This window comes from Helianthus annuus, chromosome 11, assembly GCF_002127325.2.
Source record: "Helianthus annuus cultivar XRQ/B chromosome 11, HanXRQr2.0-SUNRISE, whole genome shotgun sequence".
Classification (NCBI taxonomy): domain Eukaryota; kingdom Viridiplantae; phylum Streptophyta; class Magnoliopsida; order Asterales; family Asteraceae; genus Helianthus; species Helianthus annuus.
Genome location: NC_035443.2, coordinates 112,854,893 through 112,880,933, shown reverse-complemented (window position 1 = coordinate 112,880,933; position 26,041 = coordinate 112,854,893). Strand labels below are relative to the sequence as shown.

Sequence of the window (26,041 nt, the reverse complement as noted above, 5' to 3'; positions counted from 1 at the left end):
TTAAAATCCAATAACCCTTTTTTTAAAAGTACGTCAAAATCATGTGTAGGGAGGTTTAAATGAGTCAGCTTGCCTCAACTCAAAACTATTCGAGTTGATATCAAGTAATTTTTTAAGGTAATTTTGATCATAGTTTCAAGCAGGAAAATGTTTGAAACAACCTTAAGCTGGTGGTGTTTTTATTTTCAAATTAAACCTCGATTAAATTAAATATTATACATATATATATATATATGTATGTGTAACGAAGTGTTTGCAATAACCATAATAACGACCAACTCTATTAGAAATACCCTATACATAGGATATCAAAAATAACTAGAAAACCCATTAAAATCACAATAATAATAATAATAATCGAGAATTTAAAATCATCTAAATCCCAATAATTAATTTGTTTTTTTTCAAGAAATTGCCACCCTACAAGAACCCCAATTTGCAAACACTTTGTTGCCATTTCCACCCTCCTTGCACCTAGTTAGCATCTTCAACTCCCCTGATCCACCCATCGTCCACCGGTTTCCGTTGATATCGCATCGCAAATCACCGCCCTCCTCTTCCTCCTCCTCCGACGAGCCACCTTCTTCAAAATTTTCTATTTCACCCCCTTCACTTTCATAACTTCCCATTTCACCCCCTTCACTTTCACAACTTTCCGTTTCATCCCCTTCACTTTCATAATTTACATTACACCCCTTCAACAACGAAAGCTTAAGCCTCCCGTTTATGCGTTCCGCTTGAAAACTTGTACCACAGTTAGAAAAACTCTCAGCCTTTATAACCAACCTCCCACCCTCCCTATGGTGCCTCACCTTCAGCGCCCCATCCGAGCTGCTAATGGAGTTCAACGGTGGCGGAAAGTCATTTCGACGTATTTTTCGGTCAAAACTCCGGTACTTTGACCGTTGAATTGCCCTCAATCTCTCCCTTTCCTCCAATGAAAGTGCACAAAACTCATCACCACTTTCACTAACATCACTTCCAGTCTCACTTCCTAAACTCTCCGTACACATTTCTAAGCTCTTGGTACTCAATGCAGATGCAGAGCGTTTGACCATTGGATGGACATAAACGGTGTCGTTTTGATCAAGTTTTTTGGAATCGGTTGATGGATTTTCAAGAACTTTGAGAAAACTCCACCCCCCTGATGCCATTTAATCTTGAAAAAAAAGTGGTAAAAACAAGAAACTTATTGAAATGATGACAAAAAAACTTGGAATTAAACCCTTTTGAAAGGATTAAAAGAAAAAAAAAAACCCTTGGAATTAAACCCTTTTGAAAGGATTAAAAGGGTCAAAAATTAGATAAGATATTGAGGGTGGTGTGGTTATGGCATGAAAAGAGAGGTGAATGGGTGAAGGGTGTATTTATAGTTGCAAAAAGAGGAGTGGGATGAGAGAGTGGCAACTTTTTGGTGCAACTGGAATTTAATAATTTAATGGTTTTTTTACATCTTTTTTACTTGTCCACACATTTTATATTCAAATGGAATGCCCATTCTTCCCTTTGAGTGGGAAGAGATTGAATTTTTCTTTAATTTTAAGTTTTTTAACTATAAAATTGAGTTAACCATTAGACCATCCGTAGTGGGCAATATTTCCGACATGATCCCCCCCTAAACACACCCAAAAAACGCCGCCGCCCCACCCCCGTCGGCGTGATCCGGCGGAAATCCCCCCTCCAGCATGATTTAAAACACGCTCAAATGGTATTTGGGTGGCCAATCAGATGTATCCCACTTTTTCTTGACCAATCCCCCTTTTTGTTAGTTTTTTGTTTTATTTAATTCTTTAAACCCTTTTTTTAACATAATACACACATCCCCACTACACCCATTTTAGAAAAACGACCAATAATACCCCTTGCTGACTGAACTGCCACATGGCGAAAAATACTCAAGGGTGGGGGCATTATTCACCCTTACCACTACGCATGGTCTTAGGGTGGAAAGAGTGCTCCCCACATAGTGAGTGATGAACTCTTCACCTAGCTAATCAACTCACGTCATGCGAACTCCTCTTTTCACTTTTCCTTTTGCACTTAAACACTACCGGTGCTCTATTCAAACTATTTTTTTCTTTTAAACAGGGTACCGGCAATGTTATTCATGTGCGATGACCCCATCCCCACATGAAGTTACTGAAGACACCCCTTTCACCCTTACTTGAATGTTAGCTCAGAACGTGAGCTGATTCATCAATAAAGTTAATATATACATTTTAGTTCAAATGTAATATTACCGACTCCCTTATATTAAAAATGTGAATAAGCGACTACTAATATGTTATTTATATAAAAATGCTAGTATTAAGCCCCTGCGTTGCAGAGGTTGTCATAAAACCGTGTTAAGTAGTAGCAATATTATACCATTGTTAGCGACCACCAACACCGAAAAGGCCCGTAAAAACAAAAATAAATAAGAATGGGAAAAAATAACACCGACCGAAAAGCAGACGTAAAATCTTTGAACCATGCACACTTGTTGCTGAGAAATTAAAACGAAACGTAAAACACGGAAAAAAATAACTAAGTCCATCCAGGACCCGCATGTTGGACAAACTTGTCAAACGCAGAAAAATAGATGTGACGCGACGGGCCAGTCAAACAGTAAAAAAATATACGAAAAAATGTTGAAACCCACACGCACGTTGCGACGCGTTAACTCACAAAATTTAGACAGAAACGAAAAACTTGGGAAAGATGAAAAGTATGGTGGACCAAAATTGAAAATAAAAAAGAGTTTGGACTAAATTGTAAAAGATGAAAAACTTGGGTTAAAAGTAAAAAACAAAGGGCCTAAATTGCAAAATTGAAGTTGTTTATTAATTTTAGATAAAGATAACGATAAAAATAAATGATATCTATATATTAGTTATTAATTAATATTAATATTAAAATAAATTTATTAAACAAATATAAATAAAATTTATGAGGTTTTTGGAGAGAATGACATGTGTTATTATTTGAAGTCTTTTATTATAAGTTAGATTAGATAACAAAATTTTTTTGACATACGAAATATTATTAATATAAAAAATAAAGAACATAAAGGTTTGTGTTAACGTAGGTTCGGTTTGATTGATTAAGTTATTTGTACTCATAAAACCGTAATTGAATTGCAAAAAAAATCATTTAAAAAAATATTAGAAACTGAACCATCAATTTCTTTATTAGTTTAGTTGATTAGGTTCCCTTTTTTATTATTTCGGTTATCTGGTCTTTTATGCTCACTTCTATTGATAAGGTTGCTTGGTATGGGGCGTTTTTGCCAAGTTACCTCAGCCAAAGTTTATCAATACCCCCCCCCCCCCCAACATATCGCCGCCGTTATTGGTGGGCACTACTGAAAGCCCACCATTGCAATAGCGGGGGATAACAGTAGAAAAGACGGGCCGTGCTTTGACTTGACAGTTTGACGACGACCCTACTTCCAAAAAGGATTTCTTTATTATAAAATTTAATTTTATATATATAAACACTCGTCTTTAACACAACCACTCTCACTACCTAATTTCACACAAATACCATTTCTCACAACCCATCATCTCCATCATGTTTCTGTTCAACAACAATCTAAACGTGTTTGATCCAAACAACTCGCGTTACACGACACTCAACAACACCCGTGGACTATCAACACCAATACCGATGAAGGTGAATACCAATCGCTACTGACCGAAAATTCACCTAGATTGGACATGCAATCCCCACAACCTCAACAAACACCCCACCCATTTAAATGTTGGGTTTTTACATGTATCCTCCTGCATTTAGCCAATACACGTCACAACCATTATATCTTCTATGTCTCCACAGAAAACCCAAACCCTACCCCGAAATCCAATCTATTCTCGAAACCCTACCCAATACTTGCAAAACGTCATCCTCGGGTAGAGATGTAGAAAGCAACTGGAAGAGGAACAAGCTCCAAAGACTCACGAAAAGTGGAAGAGCAAAGAGGAATTAGCCCTGGCATAGGCGTGGGTTGATATATTCGAAGACCACATTGTTGGTAATTTTTTTAAATTGTTTATTTGTGTATTTAATAATATTTTAAATGTTCAAAATTCTATACTTTAAATGTTTTAACTTTTTAAAATATGTTATTTAAATAGGCAATGATCAAGAAGCACCGATTTTTATAAGGCGAATTCACGAAAAAAAAAAAAAAGATTGTCGCTATGAAGCGTGGACAGTGTCGTACAAATGATTCGTTCTCAAGCAAGTGGTCATTAATGAGAACGAAGTGCAGAAACTTCAACAACAATGTGAACCGCCATATAAACAATCGAAACAGAGCTAGTGATTCAAGCGACATTAACGTCATGTCGGGCACCCACGAAGAGTTTAGAGCAACATATGGTTACCCATTTACCATGGTAAAAGATTTGGAGGTGCTTAAAAATTCTCCAAAGTGGTATCCTGTACCACCAATCAAGCTTGGCCAATCATCAAATCGTTCCAAGACTACTTCAGGCACGCCTGAGCCACGCTTGTCCGTAAGTGGATCAGATGCTCCTTCTTATTTAGACTTAAATGACTTCAATTACGAGCTAAACTTTGAGTCTTTGAGTAACCACAAGAATTGCAACACCCACAGGTAGATATTAAAACAAGGCGACTACTACAAGAGCAACGAAAGGCAAATCGACTTCCACAACAACAATAAATACTGAGTGTGGATCAAGTGGCTTCTCCAAATTAGACGAGAAACTTACTCGAATTCTCTCACTCAAGGAACAAAAGATCCAGTTGCAAATGAACAGTTAAAGGGCATCCAAAAATGAAATTCCTCCGAAAACCATCCATGATTATGTATCCGGTGAGGATCCTATGATCATGAAACTTAAGAAAGAAGCTATTTGAGCAAATATCTCTACAAGTAGAAGTTCTTTATGTTTTAAAATGATATGTCTTTTTTTAAAATGTGATGTTTTTTCTCAATGTACTGTTTTCTAAATTAAATGTTATGTCTTTTTTATATGTTTATTTATCTATTTCACTGTTTTAAATATAAAAAAATTATTAAGTAATGATTGGGGGTGTTATTTCATATCATTGGCTTTATTGCCATGAGGGAATAAAGCCTCCGGGTTGATGTGGCAATGAGGTAATCCAATGAAGCCCTTCCATACCATGCAGCAGAGCCGTTCTCGAAAACTCTTGAAAAAATTTAGGCCTCGGGCGACAAAAAAAATTGGGACAAAAATTATGGTTAAGGGTAAAGGAATTATAAAAATAAAAACTTAGTAATGGAGCAAAGACTCGAATCTGAGACCTTCACATTATTTTGAGATGATTTTTGCCTCTACACCACCAATACTTTTTTGCATAATAATAAACGGATAAATATACTAAATATATACAAGCTTATAACGACTTTTCGGACCCTTTGAAATTTTAGGCTTAAGACGTCGGCACGGGTTTGTCGGGCCCAGAGCCGGCCTGCCATGCAGGCTTAGCATAGAGATATAAAAAAACTACAACACACTAAGGGGCTGTTTGATAGCCTCTTAATGGCCATTCAGATGCTACCTCTTAATGGTTTAAAACCTCTGAATAATAAGAGATAACCTCATGTCTGAATGGTTAAGAGGTAACCTCTGAATGGTAAATCATCACATGTCAAATTCTTCTACCTTCTCATTGGTAAAATTCTTAATGGTTCCATTAAGAGGTAGCCTCTTAATGACCATTCAGAGACCACCAAACAGCCCGTAGTTCCATTTGATACGAAATTAAGTGTTGGTCGTAGGTTTAAAATAATTGAAGAGAGTTTTTATAGGAAAAGAGGTTATAAAATAAATGTAAGTTGAACTTTCATGTTATGTTATAACCTTTTATTGATGACTAGTATTAAACTCCTTACGTTGCAGCGGTTGTCATAAAATTGTGTAAGTATTAGCAATATTATACCCCTGTCAGCGATCACCAAAACCGGAAAAGCTCGTAAAAACAAAATAAATAAAAACGAAAAAAATAACGTCGGGCGAAAAACAGACGTAAAATCTTTAAATCACGCACGCTCGTTGCCGTGAAATTAAACCGAAAACTAAAACATAGAAAACATAACTAAGTCCATCCAGGACCCGCGTGTTGGACGAACTTGTCAAACACAGAAAAATAGATGTGACGCGATGGGCCAGTCAAACGGGAAAAAAATATACGAAAAAATGTCGAACCCCACACGCACGTTGCGGTGCATTAACTCACAAAATTTAGAACGAAACGAAAAACTTGGAAAAGATGAAAAATATGGTGGACCAAAATTGAAAATAAAAAAGGGTTAGGATTAAATTGCAAAAGATGAAAAACTTTATGTTAAAAGTAAAAAAAAAAAACAAAGGGTCTAAATTACAAAATTGAAGTTATTTATTAATTTTAGATAAAGATAAGGATAAAAATAAGTGATATCTATATATTGATTATTAATTAATATTAATATTAAAAGAAATTAATTAAAGAAGTATAAATAAAATTTATGAGGTTGAAGGAGAAAATGACATATAGCATTATTTGGAACCTTTTATTATAAGTTAGATTAGTGACTGATATTGTATGCTTAATGGAATCAAACAAATAACCGAGACGAACAATAACTTTGTGAAGACGCTTTAATCCTAACCTAATTTTATATTTTTATATCTTAGGAGGGGATAGAGGATCCTGTATATTAATCAAGAAGTGTGAAAAGTGTATTATAACAATATATATAACACTATATAACATCATATAAACACCGTATAACATTATGTAACACCATATAACACTATGTAACACCGTGTTACATAGTGTTATACGGTGTTTATATAGTGTTATATAGTGTTATTATATATAGTGTTATAATACATTTCTCACACTTCTGGATTAATGTACAAAATCCCTAACCCTTAAGAGGGTGTTTGGTTCAAAATTTTTTTGAAGGAATTAAAATTAGAGTGGGAATTGGAATATGATGATTCATGTGGTGTTTTCAAATCCTGCAAGGTGTAGGTTCACAAGTATTTATGAGTAAGCTAATTTGCCATTCTAAAAAGATTTAAGTAAAACTACACACATTATTTTGCAATTTCAATCTAAGTATAAAAGGAACTTTGGATTTCTTTTATTGATGGAATTTTACAGAATGTTTCCCAACTCGAATTCCACTTTAAGTGTTCTTTTGCAATTTCAATCTAAGTATTAAAGGAACTTTGAATTCCTTTTATTGATGGAATTTTACAGAATGTTTCTCAACTCGAATTCCACTTTAACCGATCATTGTGTTTAACGAAATATTTTCCAATTACAACTTGATGAGTTTCGCTTTCGCAAATTAAATGGTGTCTAACTGTCTCTAGTAGGACACCTATTTTAAATTTAGAAATAAATGTTTGATGTAAACCCAAAGTCATATCAAGTTTTGAGTTAGTATCAAATATGGTCGCTAATAACACACTAAGGGTGTTCGGAGTGGGGGCGGCAAACCCACCCGGCACCGATCGGCAACCAATGCCGGAGATTTTGCCGCATGAAGTTTACCGAAAAAGAGGAAGAGAGCGGTGAGGGAATACCGATTCGGGAAGAGAGTATGTGAGAGAGAGAGGGTAGTGTGGGGTGGGGTCCATTCCAATCTCAACCAATCACATTTTTTTACTTTTTAAAAAAAAATAGTTTACCACTTCACCATTGTCTAAACCATTGCCAACACTTTGAGCATAGTTTATCACTTTGACATGGCACACTCTCATTGGTTGATTTTTTTGTTTGCCACTCTCAAGTGTTTAATCACTTCTTATACCCTAACACTTTTGAAAGCCACTTAAGTTATAGTCTACTGGAAATTATCTCTTTTTTTTTTTTTGTCAGAGACCAGTGTTCAATCTTTAGGAGATGTAAATATTTAACAATGTCTAGTAATAAGAGTAATTATCTCTTTTTTGTGAAAAAGCCATGGTTCAATAATTGTAAATATTTAAACCTTTAAAAAAGTAGATAGCAAAAAACAAAGGGAAGCCATGACTAAGTTGTCATGATATATCAAAATAAGATTAAAAACTGAGAACTTGGAAATTGTGAGGCACTTTGGAAAAGAAGAAAATTAGTTGAGGGCTATAAATGTGAAGCCTTAGAAATCTGATTGGCTAGTTTGGGAAACGGTAATTCTATTTACAACAATTTGATTTGACCTTAGATTTTCCTTTTATTATTTGAATATAAATTTCACTTATTTTTTCAAAATTTTATAATATATAATGATGATTGTATTAATTTAACACAACCATTTTTACCTATTTTACTTTAAATTTTTATTTTTGTTATTTTTTTTTACCTAGGGAGGACGGGCACTCCCCGGGTAGCCGGTTTAAACCCAAGCCAGCACACTGACGCCACCCCTGCGGGTTGGCGAGACTAGCTCTGGTACTTGCTCGGAAGTTGTTGTTTTCAGTGGTTGTTGTTGACCATCAACGATCATATGACTGTTTAAAATAAAAAAAAATTGAGTAAACTTTCGTTTTACTTCCTATGGTTTAGTTTTTTTAACGGTTTTGACTCAATCCTTTAAAAATAGTCATTTTACTCCCTGATGTTCGGTTTTGTCGCCAGTTTGCTCCACGGCCTTAACTCCATCCATATTGTATGTTAACAGAAATAGTATTTTGGTAATTATAAATATAAAATAAGGGTACTTTGGTAATTTATATTTACATGTAAAGTATTAATATATATATACACATACATAACAAATAAAATCTTTACTCTCTCTCTACAAGATCTCCCCCTCTCTTCTACACCACCACCTACCACCTGACACCGTCCACCACCCACTACCCCGACGCCATCACCTGACATCACCACCTCTCTCTCTCCCTCTCTCTCACTTTCTCTCTCTCTAAACTGAATACTCCACCTTCATTATCACCTAACACACCATCACCGTCATCACCATCATCTTCCTCATCTATCCGGTAAACACCACCATCCAGCTGCCATCACCACCAACCGCCACAACTCAACCACCAGCACTAGCAACCCTCTGTCGTCGCTGCCTTCTTTCAGATTTGAGCGTTGCTGCCTCCTTTCAACAATCAAAAGACAAAACCCAAAATCAAGCTTGAAACCCTAGCCGTTGTTGCCTCCTTTCAGATCTGAGCGAGGTCGACTAAGGGAGATACACATGGTGAATGAGAGAGAGAGTTGTTTGGCGTGTGGGTTGGCAATGGTGGCAGCGGTGGTGGTGGTGGTGATGATGGGGGCTGGTGGATGGGTGGTAATGGCGAGGGCTGGTGGTAGGGATGGTGTCTGATTATTGTGGTTGTGATGGCGGTGTCTAGTAGTAGAGGTGGTGTTAGTGGGTGTTACAGAAGGTAAGAGAGAGAGAGAAGGAGACATAGAGAGAGAAAGGGGGTGATGAAGTCAGGAAAAAGGTAAGAGAGAGAGAGAGAAGGAGACATAGAGAGAGAAAGGGGGTGATGAAGTCAGGAAAAAGTTCTGATTGTTTTTGTTATATATATATATATATATATTTTATTTTTATATCAACAAAAAGACAAAACAAATGGATTTTAATAATCAATTTAAATTCATATTTATAAAATACCGTAATACCCTTATGCTTAACAAACATTTTTGATAGAGTTAGGGGCAGTGAGTGAAATGGAGATAAGTTAAATAAATCAAGGAGTTAAATGGCTATTTTTAAAGGATTGGAGCAAAACCGTTAAAACGACCAAACCACAGGGAGCAAAACGGAAGTTTACTCAAAAATTTATTTTATTTATTTTTAAATCTTATAAATACCAACTCTTTCTTAACCCATTTTCACTCTAAACCATCTCATTCCACTTTAAAGTCTTTACTCATTTTCATTCTCAACGGCTAATCGTTCATACAAAGAGTTGGGTATTTATTTACCACCAAACGATTACTCAGACGATTTTTCAATCGATAGTAGCCTACTTTATTTCGTGGAGAATTTGAGGAACTCGACGCGGAAGACACGGCAACGTCGTCGGCCGTTCCCAACAAAATATCAAACGTGATCGCGTACAAGGTAACGAAAATCTTATGAACGATTATTTTGTTGACGAACCAAAGTATGTTGATGAAACATTCAAATACCGTTTTCGTATGTCGAAACAATTATTATTAAAATTTGTTGGTGATATTAAAGCATAATTTCCTTGGTTTCAATAGGGATATGATGGGCGGTTCAAAAAAAGTTTTACGGCGATACAAAACGTAGCATCCGCCATCAAACAACTCACGAATGGTAATACTCCGGATGAGAATGACGAGTATTTACAAATGGCCGAAGGGACTTTGCGAGAGTGCCTACAATTTTTTTTTGCAACGCCGTTAACCAATTGTACGGCGATGAGTACATACGTAGGTCGATAATCACATGCATAACAAATTTATACAAAAACCACGAGGAAAAACACCACATTTCAGGGATGCTAGGTAGCATTGATTTACGCATCTTGTGTGGAGGATGTGTCCCGCAATGTTATGAGGACAGTAATAAGAGGTCGTCATGGTCGAAGCGGTCGCGTCACAAGATTTATGGTTTTGGCATGCATTTTGTAAACCGTCCGGTTCACTAAATAACATCAATGTCCTCCAACAGTCTCGAATATTCCTCACTGAATGGACATACATACAAGCGAGGATACCATTTAACCGACGGGATTTACCCTACTTGGTCAATGTTTGTGAAAACGTTTCCATATCCCGTTGATCCGAATGAAAAGAAGTTTAAGAAATTGCAGGAATGGGCAAGAAAAGAGGTGAAGTGGGCTTTTGCTGCCATAAAATAAAAATGGGGCATACTCAGGAGACTCATGCATGCTATGACGGTGAACAAGATTATTAGCGAGACATATACGTGCATGATACTTCACAATGTGATCTTAAAGGAAGAGGGGCATGCATTCTCATCGGTCCACATTAGGGATCCAGTTGTTGAACCCGTTTTTGACGACACAACGCTTGGGGAGTTGATGGATATTGATATGCATTATCGACTTAAAAATGATCTTCTCATTCATATTCCAGCTCAAGATCTGTCGTACGTCGAGGAGGAAGGCGATGTGTAGGATTATTTTTATTCGTTTGTGTTGAATTATGTATTTTTATTTAATGAAGTTTATTTTCTCTAAAAAATTTGACTTTATTTAAATAAAGAAGAATAAAAAATAGTTTGCGGCATTGGTAGGTGCCGCCACCACTTACTAGTTAATGGGTACTTTGAGCAATATTTGACGTGAATGATGGTTGGTCGAGGCTAGGGTACTTACCCTTGAATGCCCCTTCCTCCCTTAAACTCACGTTATTATTGGTTTAGAGTTAATTAAACAAGGATTTTTACACGCGCTTCACAACGAAGATTCAATTGGTACCGATTTGATTTCTTAATAGCTCAAAAGAGTAGGGCGTCATGTAAAACATTGAACTGCCCATGACATTATAGCCTAGTGGCATCTTGGGGGTGAGATAAGGCTTAAGGACCAATAGGTCCTGGGTTCATTCCTACAAGGGAATTTTCCCAGATTTATTGGGTTTCCTCCTTAATTAGTGTATATGTATTACTGCCTAGTAGAGGTGTATATGATCGGGTGGTTCCGCTGATGACGCATGTTACTTCAATAGTCTATCAATGATCCAAATTTGTTGTTAAAAATGTAAAACTTTAAATAAAATCAGAAGAACGCGTGTTGCGGTTCATTAAACATTGAATTGTTAGCAGGCACATTATAAAATAAAGAGTAAACTGCCATTTTGGTCCCTGTGGTTTGGCTACTTTTGTCATTTTAGTCCAAATCTCAAATTTTTTAAATCTGGGTCCCCGTGGTTTCACTCTTATTGCCTTTTTAGTCCAAAATTCAAAAATCCCCTTTTTTTACTATTGCAACCCGCCTATTTTGTCTTTTTGTTCAGGGGCAATTTTGTCCAACTGATTTTAATTTAACATATTAATAATTAATAAACTAAATTAAATATTTATAATTCCTTTATACCCTTATTTAACCATCATCTTCCCCAAAAAAACCCTAACCCACAAAATCGAAGCAGATCATCTTCCCCAAAACGAATCCGCTGCAACGACAATGGTGGTTTGCACATGTGGAGCTTCAACCCAACTGAGAACATCCTGGACAACACAAAACCCAGGTCATCAATTTCATCGCTGCAACAAACCATCAAGCTGTGGATTCGTTGCATGGGCTGAGCCACCGAAAATTCAGAACCCGGCTGTGATGATTCCTACACTGTTGGACACCATCAAGCGGCACGAAGAGAATGCAAGACAGATGTTTACTCAGAACAGGAAACTTGAAGAAGAAGCAAAAAAATTGGCTCAGGAGAAGAAGATGCTGAAAGTTATGTTAGGTTTTAGTTTGTTCTTGTTCTTGTTCATGGTGTACTATGTTAAGTCTGCTTAGGATTTTCCTTTGTTTGGGGGTTTTGTAAGTTTGGTCCATATGTGGGGGTTTTGTAAGTTTGGTCCATATGAACAACTATGGTTTTGTAAGGCTTCTGTAAGTTTGTAAGGTAACGTATGGGGTTTTTGTTTTGTAATGGAATCACTAACTTTATGACCAATACTTGTATAGTGCTTATGACCAAGGCTTGTGCAAAGAGCAAATGACCAAAAGAAAAGTGCGAATGACGAAAACAATCCAAAACATACATTAACATGTGTAAATGACCAAAAGAAAAGTGCGAATGATGAAAACAGTCCAAAACATACATTAACATGTGTAAATGACCAAAAGAAAAGTACGAATGATGAAAACTTAACAAAGCATGTGCAAATGACCAACATGTTCTATGCTTCTGACCTGGAAATATATCCCATGTATAGGAACTGGAGGTGACCAAAATAGACCAACATAACAAATGACCAACATGTGCAGCCTTTAACATAACAAATAACCATCATGTGCAATCTTTAACATAACAAATTGTGACAACTGTCAAACTTACATGTATCCGTACAATTATTAAACAGTAATTAGTGCTTAATGACTGTGCTGATTTAACATGTATGACATGAATACTACCTGACTATTGTTATCATACATACATGTGCATCACATATTGCTTAATGTCATATCATTATTACATGAGAACTTTATTGATTCAAATGGTGCACGAAACAAAGCTAGCACAGTTGTCAGACAAATCAGAAAAATGCTGATGGAGTTCAGTACATAGACAGACATGGCATTGAGACACAGAATGAGCCAGAAAACAAGAGTTACACTAGTATACTGTGCAGGAAAGTAAGGATCATAAAACTGCCTTCCTAGAGATAGTTTAAGTGCCGGAAAGTGCCTAAAACTCACACAAACTGCAGAATCCTGCAGAAATCAGCAAAATTCAGCTTTTAAACACTTTAATATCATGCAGAAACATCGTTAACGGTCCAGAATACTTTCCTAAGTAACGGGAATCAAAACTGTTACAAAAGGTAAAATAAAGCACACTAAACTGCATAGTTTAGCACCTTAACGAACCGGTAACCAACTGAACAACCGGACACTACCCGAAACACCAAATTTTCACTAGAAGCACTGTTTTAACATTACCAAGCTAGTTATGGTCCCCGAACATCATAACACATCATATAATATCTAGTAACTAACTAACCTAACTAAATACTTGATTTTCAACTAACTAAACTAACTATTGGTTATCACCTAGTCTAGACCCCCCACCTATAATCAGCCAACATGTGGCCCCCACTCAAGATTTTATTTGTTTATAAAATTGGATCATGTATCCACTTTTTAAACATAATATACACTAGATTTTTGAGAAGTTGGTATATTATAAGGAACCAAGAGATCATAACCATCATTCATTCCTTCACAAACTCAACACTTGAACTTCTCCTCTCCTCCTCTTCTTACTTACGGCCAAACACCATCACCCACACATCCATCATCATCAATCATCACTCAACCATTCTACATATATACAAAGGTGTAAGAAGGTATACAAGGAAGCTTGGAGCTCTTGGAAGTTGAAGGACCTCTCACACAAGCTTTTATCCACTTCATTTTCATCTAGTGATCATCCCTAGCTTTGAGCTAGTAGTAAGATCATTCTACACTCCATTTTACATCTTGTTTTGGTGGTTAAAGAATGATACAAGTTGTTAATCATGAAGAACACTATGAATCAAGAACATGAAACATGAAACATGAACATAAGCTTAAAAATCATAAGAAATCATGTTGGTTAGTGTTGTTATGCTACTTGATGGTTGATTATTTAGGTTAATGATGTTAAACATCATATGATCTTGCTAGATAGTGATTAAAGACATAATCTAGCAAGATGAGAGGATGATTATGTTGTAGATTAAAGTAATCATCTTTATATTAAGGCATGAACTTGAAATATAACATGTTTTCTTGAAAAATAATGATCAAAGTGTAATATAGATTATATAAATGGATGATTTCAAAGAATAATTTTCAAGAAACCAAGATAAAAATACAAGATTTACCTAAGCTTGGTTCTTAGGGAAATTAACCACATTTTTAGTGGTTAATCAAGTGTAGACATATATATTTAACAAGAAAAACTCAAGAAGAAACATTTTTAGAAAAATGATATACAAGTTATGAAGATCTAACTTCTTTAAAAATGATGTTTTTAATTAAACAACCACACTTTAAAGGGTAACTAAGCTTACTAAACACACTAGTAAGTTACTACAAATTTTTGTAAATCTTCAAGATCATGAAGTAGTAATTTATGCTTGATTTTGGCAAATTGGTAAGTGTTGATTGGTTTATTGTTTATTGTGGTGATTTATAAAAGAAAATGATATGCTTTGAAAGCATGGAAACCTCTATTTTTAAGGGGAAACTATGGTAAATTTTTTCTAAAAACTAAACACTTAGAAAAATATTTTTAAACAAATATTTACAAGTATATTTTAAACCATGAATTTTTATATAAAGTTTGCCATAATTTTTGTTACAAAGATTATAAATATTGGAGGTTGGTTTTTATAAATAAAAGTGACTAAATATGTATTTAGGAAATATATATTTAGAAGTCACCATGTGTGTGATTATTTGTATATTATATGTATTAGTTATATTATTTTAGGACTTGAAATAATACAACTCACCAAAATACCAAGAAATTAAAATCCAAAATACTACCAAAATTCCAAGAATATGAATATATAATTTGTACCCAAAACATTAAGCAAACTGAACAAGGAATATAACTTACAAAAATATTCCGAAAATAAATTTATAAGTATATTTTGGTAATTAGTATTTTGGACACCAAGAAAACAAAAATATGATTTTACAATTACTACAAGATTTTATCATAATTTTGACAAGAAGAAATATATTATTTTTGGGTAAATAAAAATATATATTTTCTTGAATTTATTAGAAGATAAACTATTTTTGGGAGAAAATATATATTTTCTTAAATAAACTTGGAACGTATTATTTTTGGATGAAAAATGGATTTGTATATATATTCTAAGTTAAACTTGAGAATATATTATTTTTGAGACTTATATGAAAATATAAATATTTTGCCAAGGGAAAAATTTTAAATAATTTTTCTATTTAATATCTCTCAAAATATATATATTTTGAGAATATATATTGATGAAATTTTTATTAGAAATAATATTCCTGAAAAGTTTATACAAAAATTTAGTATAAGACACTTAATAAATACAATAAAAATACGTATTCTCGTACGTATAAATACACACCGGAATATGCCACTGATACTTGGCAAAAATACGCAAGGTTAGGAATATGAGTATGAATACACCATACTTGGGGAAGATATACACGTGCAAATACGTTATGTGACAAATTAAAATATATTATTTTAACTAATATTCCAAAATTTAATAAATATAATTTAAGTTAAAATATTTATTATTTTAAAAAATAATTATATACTTGGAATAACATTGATGACACAAAGAAACGTAACTAAAAAAATACTAAATAAGACCAAGGTCAAGGCACGATCCACCCTTCTAATGAACCGTAGTACGCATGTAGGTAGTCGTGCGATCTAGAGGAAGCTTTGAGTTACATTGGATTCGAAGAACGTAAAACTGTGAGTTCGTGTCCCCCTTTTCTTTTAAATGTTTTTAGTTTTATAACCTCGGGGGTGAAATACATGTTACAAATGTTTCGATGATTACAAATGGTATGGTTAGCTAAGGAATGAACTGTTAGATCATGTGAATGGGTAGGCATTAACTTAAGACCATTAATCCTTGTATAAGGACCGAGGGGCATGAGTGATAGATCTATTGGGTGTTGCGAGCCCCACCCATGAGCCCGCAGGATGGACCATGTGGTGACTATGCCGTTCCCGCCGGATAGCCGGGTACGAAATACGCATAAAGGGTTGAGCCTTCCTACACCGTTGCATATATATTAATATATTAGCTACATATTAATTGATATGTTTCCTTGTTGCTTTCATACCGGTTTACAAGTACATACATACGTACTTACAAATGTTTTCAAGGATGTTCGTGCACACATACAAAACACATGAACTCGCTCAACTTTTGTTGTGTTTTCAAACTACATGTATTTCAGGAAACTAATTATGGATCTGGTGGGCGTCCAATGTGAAACCTTTGCCTCTGCGACCATCAAACAAATAGCAAATCAATGAAATATTGTGTTTCATACTTAGGATTTGTATAAATATGTGTATCATGTGCACATATCAATTCATGTTCGATTTCGAGCTTTAAATCGCTTTCTGGAAGGTTATACGCAAACTGATGCGTAAATATAACCATTTTAATGCGACAAACACTCCGGGATAGTGACATAGGCTCAAAATACCTTTAATAACCTTTACATAACTTAGAAATAAGTTTTGGATGGTTTGGTGTGTCGAAATCAAGTTTGTTCGATCGCAGGGACTATTTGCGTCAAACTGCGAAACTCTACTGATTTGTATAGTAACGAACGTTCCGGAACTTGATCATAAGTTAAACATGCCCTAAATATACTTTACATAGCTTAGAAATAGGCTTTGAGGTGTTTTGGTGCGCAAAAATAAACTTATTGATCAACAGGGACTAAAAGCGTCAAAAAGTGTCTAAATGACCAGATTCATTGTATCTAGTCCAATTTTGATGTTTTGATGGTTTTTAACCCCTATTTTTGCATTCTATGGGCTAAAATTTGATGGTATTTCATGTTCCCTTGTATTGCAATACCATGTGCCCACATGGAGGGTCAAGATCAAGGCACGAAATGCGAGAAACGATCCTAACGGTTCTCCGAAATCTATAAATACCCAAGCTCTCATTCCATTTTCCTCACACCTTGATCTGATTTTATGCTCTAAGTTGAAGCTTTATGCTTCATACCTGCATGTTTAGATCAAGTTCTTCCTAGCTTGGACCCTTTGTAAGTTTCTTTCATGCTTTTATGCGTTTTTAGGCACGAAAGTCAAACTATGTTTGACTTTCTGCTTTGACCAGGTTATGGTCAACACAAAGTTCGTTTGAACTTTGCAACGTGAGCGTAATCACGATGGTTATAGTCCCTTGTGACTATACCTACTGATTACCACGTTGATTAGGTGTAGTGACGAGTCATAGTTTCGGTTAAAATGCGTATTCATGCGTATTTTGCAACCAAACTATTTTTAGGTATCAAAACCTTTTATTTTGATCTCAAACTTGTTTTCTAACTTCGTTAAACATGTTTTAACATGTTTAACTCGTCACTTTTAGTTTAGTGCTTATATAGGGTCGTAAGATAAGCGGTATAAACAACCGCTTAGACTTTCGAACCCGACCCGTTTGTTCGATCATTAGGATCTGACCAAGCATTTATTGTGACCATGGTTGTATAGGGAATAACCTTCTGGGGTTATACCTTATGGTCACTTCGTTTAAGTAGTTGTATGATAGGTAATTTATATGCCTTAGGAAAATAACCAAAATGCCCTTTTTATGCATAAATTCATTTTAAGCATATGTAACATAAATTTTGGCATCTAAACTGATTAGGCAACATTATTAGACATGTTAAGGCATATAATACTTGTCATGGGACTAATTAGGCGGTCTGAACGCGTTTTACGCGAACGACGCGTTAAAGTGGCGTAAGCTACCTTAACGAGTCGTAATGGGTCGTAAGCACTTAGGTTAGGTTTCGTTTTAGAATGTAAAGGCTTTGTTAAAGCATATTACATGAGTCCCTACACTCATTTGGTTTATGAAACCTCATTTTATCCGATCCTCCGATTTAGGTCCGGTTTATTAACATAGTTACCTATGTTAGGTGTCGTTTTATTTCCGTGATCCCTCTAGCTTTGCTTAGTTGTTATTCAAGACTTCTAAGCATTCTCAAGTGAGTACATAGTCCCCTCTTTTACTGTTTTTCAAACATTTTGGGGTGAAACACATGTGCCTACTTGTTACTTTCATGCTTTTCATGTTTTTATATCATATGCTTGTTATGTTCATTAGTACATATATAGTACATGATTTCATTATGTTTTTCTATGTATGTTCACTTAACATGCTAGCACATTGATTTTTTTGTATATTACATTTTGTTGCATATGTTCTCTCAGCATATGGACACATTGTTTTACATTTTGAACCGTTGGAACTGTTTGATTTATGTGAACCGTTAGTAACTGTTTGATTATGTGAACCGTTTGTAACTGTTTGATTATGTGAACCGTTTGTAACTTTTTGATTTATATGAACCGTTTGTAACTGTTTGATTTATATGAACCGTTTGTAACTGTTTGATTGTGTGAACCGTTTGGTATTGTTTGAACGTTGGGTTAGGGAAGTGATTAGGTAACGGGGCGGGTGTAATGTGTTAAAAGCGTGGTGGATACACTGCTGGTACTTCCTATATATAAGTGCTTTTAATATATTATATATCGTTGCGTTATCTAGATCACTTGGGCAAGTTTATTAAAATAAAGTTATATTACAAGGTTTTTCTAACAATATAAAACATTCGAGTTTTATTTCAAAAACGATTTACAATTTGGGTTTATATTGTTGGTGCATCCGTCTGTTGACTACGTCTTGTATTGAGTCTTGCGTCGTATAGGCTAGAATCGGGCACGAAATCATAGAAACATGTATCAGAAGTTGATTTCGCCCCAAATGACATGTGGTCATTTGGAGCGAAACCCTGTTATCATGATTTCGCTCGAAAGTGTATATGTTGCATGATTTCGCTCATAATGTAACTTTGTAATTTCGCTCCTGTGAACATGGCATATAGGAGCAAAATCAAATGTACTATATATAGGGGTATGTAGGAGCGAAATCATAAGCATAGTTCTAGGTGTTGTCATTCCGGTTGCCATGAAGTGCTGCCGAAGTGTTGTCAGAGCTTGTAATTGCATCAGTGATCAATAAAACAACAGTTAAAAGTGAATACGGCTGAGATTGCACCAAAGCATTAGTTTCCGCCTCTTGTTTTGGATAGGAATTCTTCTGATCGACTCATTTAGGACCGAGAACGATCCTTCAAGTGGTATCAGAGCTCAGGAGGAAGAGTTCTTGCCATTTCAGCTGCATTTTCTGATTTTCTCCACCTTCTTCCTAAATTTTGAAAATTTTTCTCGGTAAAATCGGCTCAATTTCACACACAGCACTCGTAATCATGTATTAGTAAACCCTTGAAAGTTTCAAAGCTAAAATCAATCTAGAACCTAAGTTTTTCTTGATTTCGCTCCAACCAGTTCGTGCATATAGTGATGTCATGATGATTTCGCTTGTAGTTGACACCTGATTTCGCTCGAAATCACGAGTTAGTTGGTATTTCGCTCCAGTAATCTAGGCTGATTTCTCTTCTGTTGGTCATTTGAGTTTAATTTCGCTCCAAGGTTAAAAGGGGATTTCGCTCCAAAAATCAAAAAGTGTGATTTCGCTCATAAACAATAAGTTGATTTCGCTCCAGCAGCAATTTGGGATTTCGCTCGAACTGAACCTGGTTGATTTTACTCTAAACCCTAGTTTTGCCTAAACTTGGAATTTGTGAAGTATTGGACAATTGAACAATGAACACCGAATTCTATAACGCTTTTGCTAGTCCAATTACAATCACGCAGAATGCTTTACTTGAAAATGAAACCGGAACGTCTTAGAAACTGCCTAAACTCATGGATATTGATGATCACAATGCGTGGTCCGAAAGGTTTGGAAATTGGGTTGAGGCATATCACTTGGATGCGTGGGAACACACTGAAGAGCCGTATGTAAGGCCCACAAGGAATAATACTCAGTTAATAATTAGAGAAATGAGTACTGAAGATAAAAAGAAATATAGGGATAAGAAATTGATGGTGAGTCTGCTTCAGCAAGCGATAAAAGAAGATATTTTGATACTGCTTCAACATGATGGGTCTGCTTATTCAATTTGGACAGAATTGGAAGCAAAATTTGTTGGAAGTGATGATATGCTCAAAAATAAAATGTCTCTCATGAAGAAAGAATTTGATCTGTTTCATGGTTTGAAATCTGAGAACACCAAGCAAATTATCGAGAGATATTGTAACTTGGTGAGAAATATGTCGAAACTTGGTATTAAAAAGGATACTGATGAATTGATTGAAAAACTTGCAGATGCGTTACCTCATGAAATCTGGGGAACGTTTCTGATGATGCTGAGATCCAACAGAAAAGATTATAAAAGTATGACACTGGGAGATTTCATCAAACACCTGGAAGCTCAAGAAATGGAGCAGAGGAAGATCGCCAGGATGAAGAACTACGATGGAGAACAGGATATCAGCTTGTATTACAAAGGTGGTGTCAATGAAAAGACAAATTTTTCTCCAAAAGTTGAAACTACTTACAGTGCGAAAGATTCTTCTGAAAAGAAATCCCAGGGATCAAGCAGCACAAGATTTTCATCATTCGATCCAAACATTTCTGCAACAAAGAATGGAAGAAAACTTCAGTGCAATATTGTATTAAATCTTGAGAGTGATCAAGATTATTCTGAGGAAGTTGCTAAAAATCAGATGTCTTTGTTGGGAATGGTGTTGGAATCCTATAGTAGTTTTGTGGCCGGAAAGATCGGTAATCCAATGCTCACGAAAGAGGATTACAATCAAATCGATGCTGAAGAAATGGAACTTATGGATATTAAATGGTGCATGGCCAGTATTTTGAGACGAGCCGAAAAGTTCAAACAAATTACAGGCAGAGATGATTTTCGTGAGGCTCATGTGTCAACTTTAGGTTTTGATAAGTCTAAAGTTACGTGTTTTCGTTGCAGGGAAAAGGGGCATTTCAAGAGGGAGTGCACAAATCGAGAAGCGAGTGGAGCTCAGAACCCTTTCGGAAACAACGATTATCACAAAAAGGCGATTTATCATCAAATCACACCACAAGCATCGCATCAGGCACAAACTGCACATGGGAGAGGTGTGATTGAAGATTCAAAAAGAGCGTGTCTAGTTAATCAGGGCAACTATGATAAGTTTAGCTGGGATAAATATCTTCCAACAAACAGCAAAGTGTGTTTGGCAGAACAAGATGATGAAAAATTGGCTGAAGGTTTCTGTTGGGACAATTTTTGCCCAGATCAAGAATACATGGCCAAAGAGATGTCCAAAGACACTTCAAATGTTAAAGCTTTCATTGCAAATGCCTACAATCTGAAATGGGTAGAAAAATACAGAAAAGTCAGAGAAGCTGCTGAAGAAAGACAGAGGAAGATTGAAGAAGAGGAAGAAGAGAAAGAGAGATTAAAAGCTGAAGCTGAAGCCGAGAAAAAGCGAAGAGCTGAATTTTTACGATCAAACAGAACAGTCAAAGTTGTTCCTGAATTTGAAGTCAAAGTTGATACAGAACCTGCCAAAGTTCCTGAAAAGTGCATGAACTGTGATTCTTTAATCAAGCAGAACAATGAGTTGCTGCACAATATAAACAGATTGAAAGAATCCTATGATACAATGAACAGAGAAATCAACAAGTATACTGATTCAAACGGTGAACAAGCTGTGGCAATGAATATACTGAAGAGAGCTTACATAAGACAGCATGATGATGTCAATTTTCACATAAAGAAGTGTGCTGAGCTAGAATTAAAGCTGGAAACACAAAGAATCGAAACTGAAAGAGTCAACAAGTTATTAGAAAGTTACTCATGTTCTACTTTTGTTGTTGACATGATTTATCTGATTGTGGAGAATTTGAAGACTTTTGAAGAAGTAAAGACTTCAGAAGAAGAGAAATCCGTGACAAAAGACGAAGATGAAGTGAAAATTTCTGGTAAGAAACCAAGTGTGGTCTACAATAAATGCCCGCCCCCGGTCGAAAATGGATATTCACCTCGAAATCCAAATTCCGAAAGAGTCAAAAAGGCAATAAACTTACAATGGGAGTCTGGGCCGTCAGATAACTTGCCAAAAAATATTGATGTCACGTACACGTCATCTGACACTGATCATGAGTTAAAGTTGATAAAAAGTGTGGTAGATCAGGTGTTAGATAAAGATGACTTTGAGGAGTCAAAACTGGAGTCCAAACTAGAGTCAAAGTCTGAGTCTGATACGTCAAAGCCGACAACCAAAAAGGACAAACGGGTTTATGATAAAGAGTTTTTGCTATCAAAATCTAATTTGAATGATGAATCATTCAAAGTAGCATATACTTTGAAAGATTCTGACAAATTATATTCTGATGAAGCTTTTCCAATAAGAAGTGTCAGATTTGAAATGATTCAAAAGGTTTTCAAAATTACAGATATTATTATTTCTGAAATAAAAGATTTAAATCTTATCGGAAAACCTAAACAATGCACTTCAAGAGAACAACAAAGAATTAACAAGAAAATGGGTTACAATTGTGGTTATAGTTTCCAAAAGAAACCAAACCATAATCGTAATTTCAAAAAGAAAGGTCTTGGTTTTAATCAAATAAAAAATTATAAAAATGAAAAAGTTTATAAACCAAAATCTGTGTTTGTTTCAGGGAAAATGACAGAAGCTGAGAAAGAACAAGAATTCAGAGAGCAGACGAATCAAGATTTCCTTGCCAAGAAGCAAGAAGAGTTGAAGAAGAATGTTGTTCAAAAGAAGATTGAAAAGAGAACCTGTTTTCAGTGTAAAACTGTTGGTCATGTTGCTAGGAATTGTCCGAAGACATTCAAACCAAAACAGGAAGTCTCTGGTAAACTGAAAGAGAAAGTAGTCGATAAAACTGAACTTTCAACCCGAAAATTTACAGGCTTTGAAAATTCAATCTTTGAGAAGGGAGAATGTTCAAAGAGTGCTTTGAAAGGAAAAGAAAATGTAAATAATCAAAAATGGGTTGTGAAAGGTTCAGGTAACGGTTCTGGTGATGAATCTGATTCCACAAAATCAGAGGAGCCACATGTTGAAGGAAAGGTTGAAAGATCAGTTCCAACCATGAATGATGAAAATTTTCCACCGTTGCGTGCTGAAAATTTTATGAAGAAAGTTGGAAAAGTTGAAATTTCAAATCAATTTTATTCTGACAAGAAGAAATTTGATGTTGAAAAAACTTTCAACAGAAATGTGAAACACATTTTTGGACAAATGGTCAATGGTAAGGCCAAAAGTGTCGAAGATTTTTATGCTTCTAAACGACGTGTTCACAAGTCTGTTGAAAGAAAAGATGAAGAAGAAGATGTTGTTATACCCAAGGAAGGTCAGGCTTGGGTGGATATATTTTTCAAAGAATAGAAACCTGACTTGCCGGAGCTCCCAAGTTGGTAATCGCGGAGCATGAATCGACATCATTCTTTAAAATGCTTATAAAATTTGTTTTGAAAAGCAGGAATTGCCGGAACTCCCAGGTAGGTAAGCGTGGAGTAGGAATTGGCACCTTGAGAATTCAACCAACAGATGGTAATTGGTAGAAAAACAGGTTTGAAATGTTTAATTGTTAATCCTACAAGTGGTCCAATCATTGTTTGTACTAGTGGTTATTCAAGGTCATTAATTTGAACTTGAATTAACTATCATTCATAAGATTGGTAAACAATGTGATGAAATGACCCCAAAACCTACAAATGGTTGATAAACGAACTTATTTTCCGGAAAAACCATTCTGATTAAAACAAACTTAAGTGTTTTGAAATCTTAATGGGAAAATAATTTGTTGTGAGGGGGAGTTCTGATTGTTTATGCCAAGCGAATGGAGAATTGAGGTAATTCGATATCAGTTGTCAAGTTCTGTATAGTTTGTTTTCAATTTCGTTAAATGTTTTTGAATTTAGGGGGAGTAAGAAATTTTCAGAAAATCCAAAAACATTAGAAAATTCGAAAAAGCCAAAAACATGATAAAATTGAAAAATGAGTTTTGTTGCATAAAAGAGGAAATGATAGTACATCAATGGACTATCACAACACGCTAAAGAAATGTAATGTTAAAAGTGTGATAAATAATCTCACTATGGATGTGTCAGTAGGTTTTTACACATTTAGTAAACTATAACGAGATATAAACCTAAATTCAAACTAGCTTATTCTGTGGGTAACAATTTCTTGGATATATAGGTAACCCCTGAAATCTTGTTTGAAAGGTCCCGTATTCTGAGATACTAGGTCTTTATGCTCAGTAATATCTGGGGTATTATACCGGGACTTCTGCTGTATGGAAGTACTGACCTAGTCCCCGTATAATACTTTCTGCAAATGCTTGAAACATAGCATCACCCTTAGCAAGTTGAGGAAACAATAAAATTGATAGTCACTGCTGTTGTAATCAAAAGATCCTCTAAAGGGGACACACCAAAAGTCGAAGCCGTCATCTCTTTGCGTATACGGAAGTATCGACCTGAGCTCTCACGGCCCTCGCAATTTAACCCCTTTACAGATATTATCTGTGGTATACTCACCTGTAAGACTGAATATTGGAATCTGGATACAGGAGTATATTCAAGTGGTGGGACACACAAATAAGTTTAAGTAATTAAGACACTAATTGCATATCTCGAAACAGTTGAACTTTGTGTGAAAACTTAAGAGGACAAACATACTGACAATCTAGGTGAATTGTTTAGAACTTAAAATGAAATCTAGCTTAACGGTGTTGGTGATATGTCTCAATCTGATATGATCCTCGTGCACGAACTCACAAAAATATTGTCTGTAAATATTTTGTTACTGCATTTACTTTATTTCAGAAAATCCAAAAAGATTTTAGTGTGTTTTAGCATAAATTTTGAAAAATTCAAAAAGATTTTTGACAACTGGTGTTGAGAAGCTGATTTTCGAAAATTCCAATTGCTAAACTTGACGAACAGGTTTGGGAGATAGTATGTGAAGGTGTTAAGTTTGCATGATAAGAGCTAGGAAAAGATCCTGAATGTAAAAATCATTATTAAATGCTGCATGCAATAGTTTCTAAAGTTTAAAGGTTTAATCTTTGAAGAAACTTATGTGTTGGGTAGAGATTGTGTAGGTAAAATTGAGTCAGGTGACGATCCTGAACCAGATGAGAGCCTGATCACGATCTTAGAATGAATGAGAGAATTCCAGACTACGATCCCAGCAGATTGAGAGGGGGAGTCTGAAGACAATGTTGATAAAGCAGGGAAAGCAAGTATTGATCCTGGATTTGCTAATGCTGTTGAAGTTTACAGATTCAACATCCAAGAGAGAGGAGTTTGTTGATGATAAAGATAGAGAATGAGGATTCTTGCAATGACAAATACTTCAAGAGGAAGATCGAAGACTGATAAAGACTGAAAGTTGACAACTGAAGACTCGACACTGAAGACTCCGTCAACATCCGAGGGGGAGTTTGTTGGTGCATCCGTCTGTCGACTACGTCTTGTATCGAGTCTTGCGTTGTATAGGCTAGAATCGGGCACGAAATCATAGAAACATGTATTAGAAGTTGATTTCGCCCCAAATGACATGTAGTCATTTGGAGCGAAACCCTGTTATGATGATTTCGCTCGAAAGTGTATATGTTGCATGATTTCGCTCATAATGTAACTTTGTAATTTCGATCCTGTGAACATGGCATATAGGAGCGAAATCAAATGTACTATATATAGGG

At 35.4% G+C, this 26,041-nt stretch overlaps 1 protein-coding gene across 1 annotated transcript; it reads right to left on the bottom strand.

Annotated features, from left to right (window-relative positions):
* Nucleotides 1-252: 252 nt before the first annotated feature.
* Nucleotides 253-1,346, bottom strand: LOC110884823 (protein FANTASTIC FOUR 1). The gene has a single exon (XM_022132535.2). The coding sequence runs from the start codon at nucleotides 1,152-1,154 to the stop codon at nucleotides 405-407; it is 750 nt and encodes a 249-aa protein (XP_021988227.1). The 5' UTR covers nucleotides 1,155-1,346; the 3' UTR covers nucleotides 253-404.
* Nucleotides 1,347-26,041: the final 24,695 nt, after the last annotated feature.

Coding starts and splice junctions, on each gene's coding strand:
- LOC110884823 (XM_022132535.2), bottom strand. CDS start 1,154: ATGGCATCAGGGGGGTGGAGTTTTCTCAAAGTTCTTGAAAATCCATCA.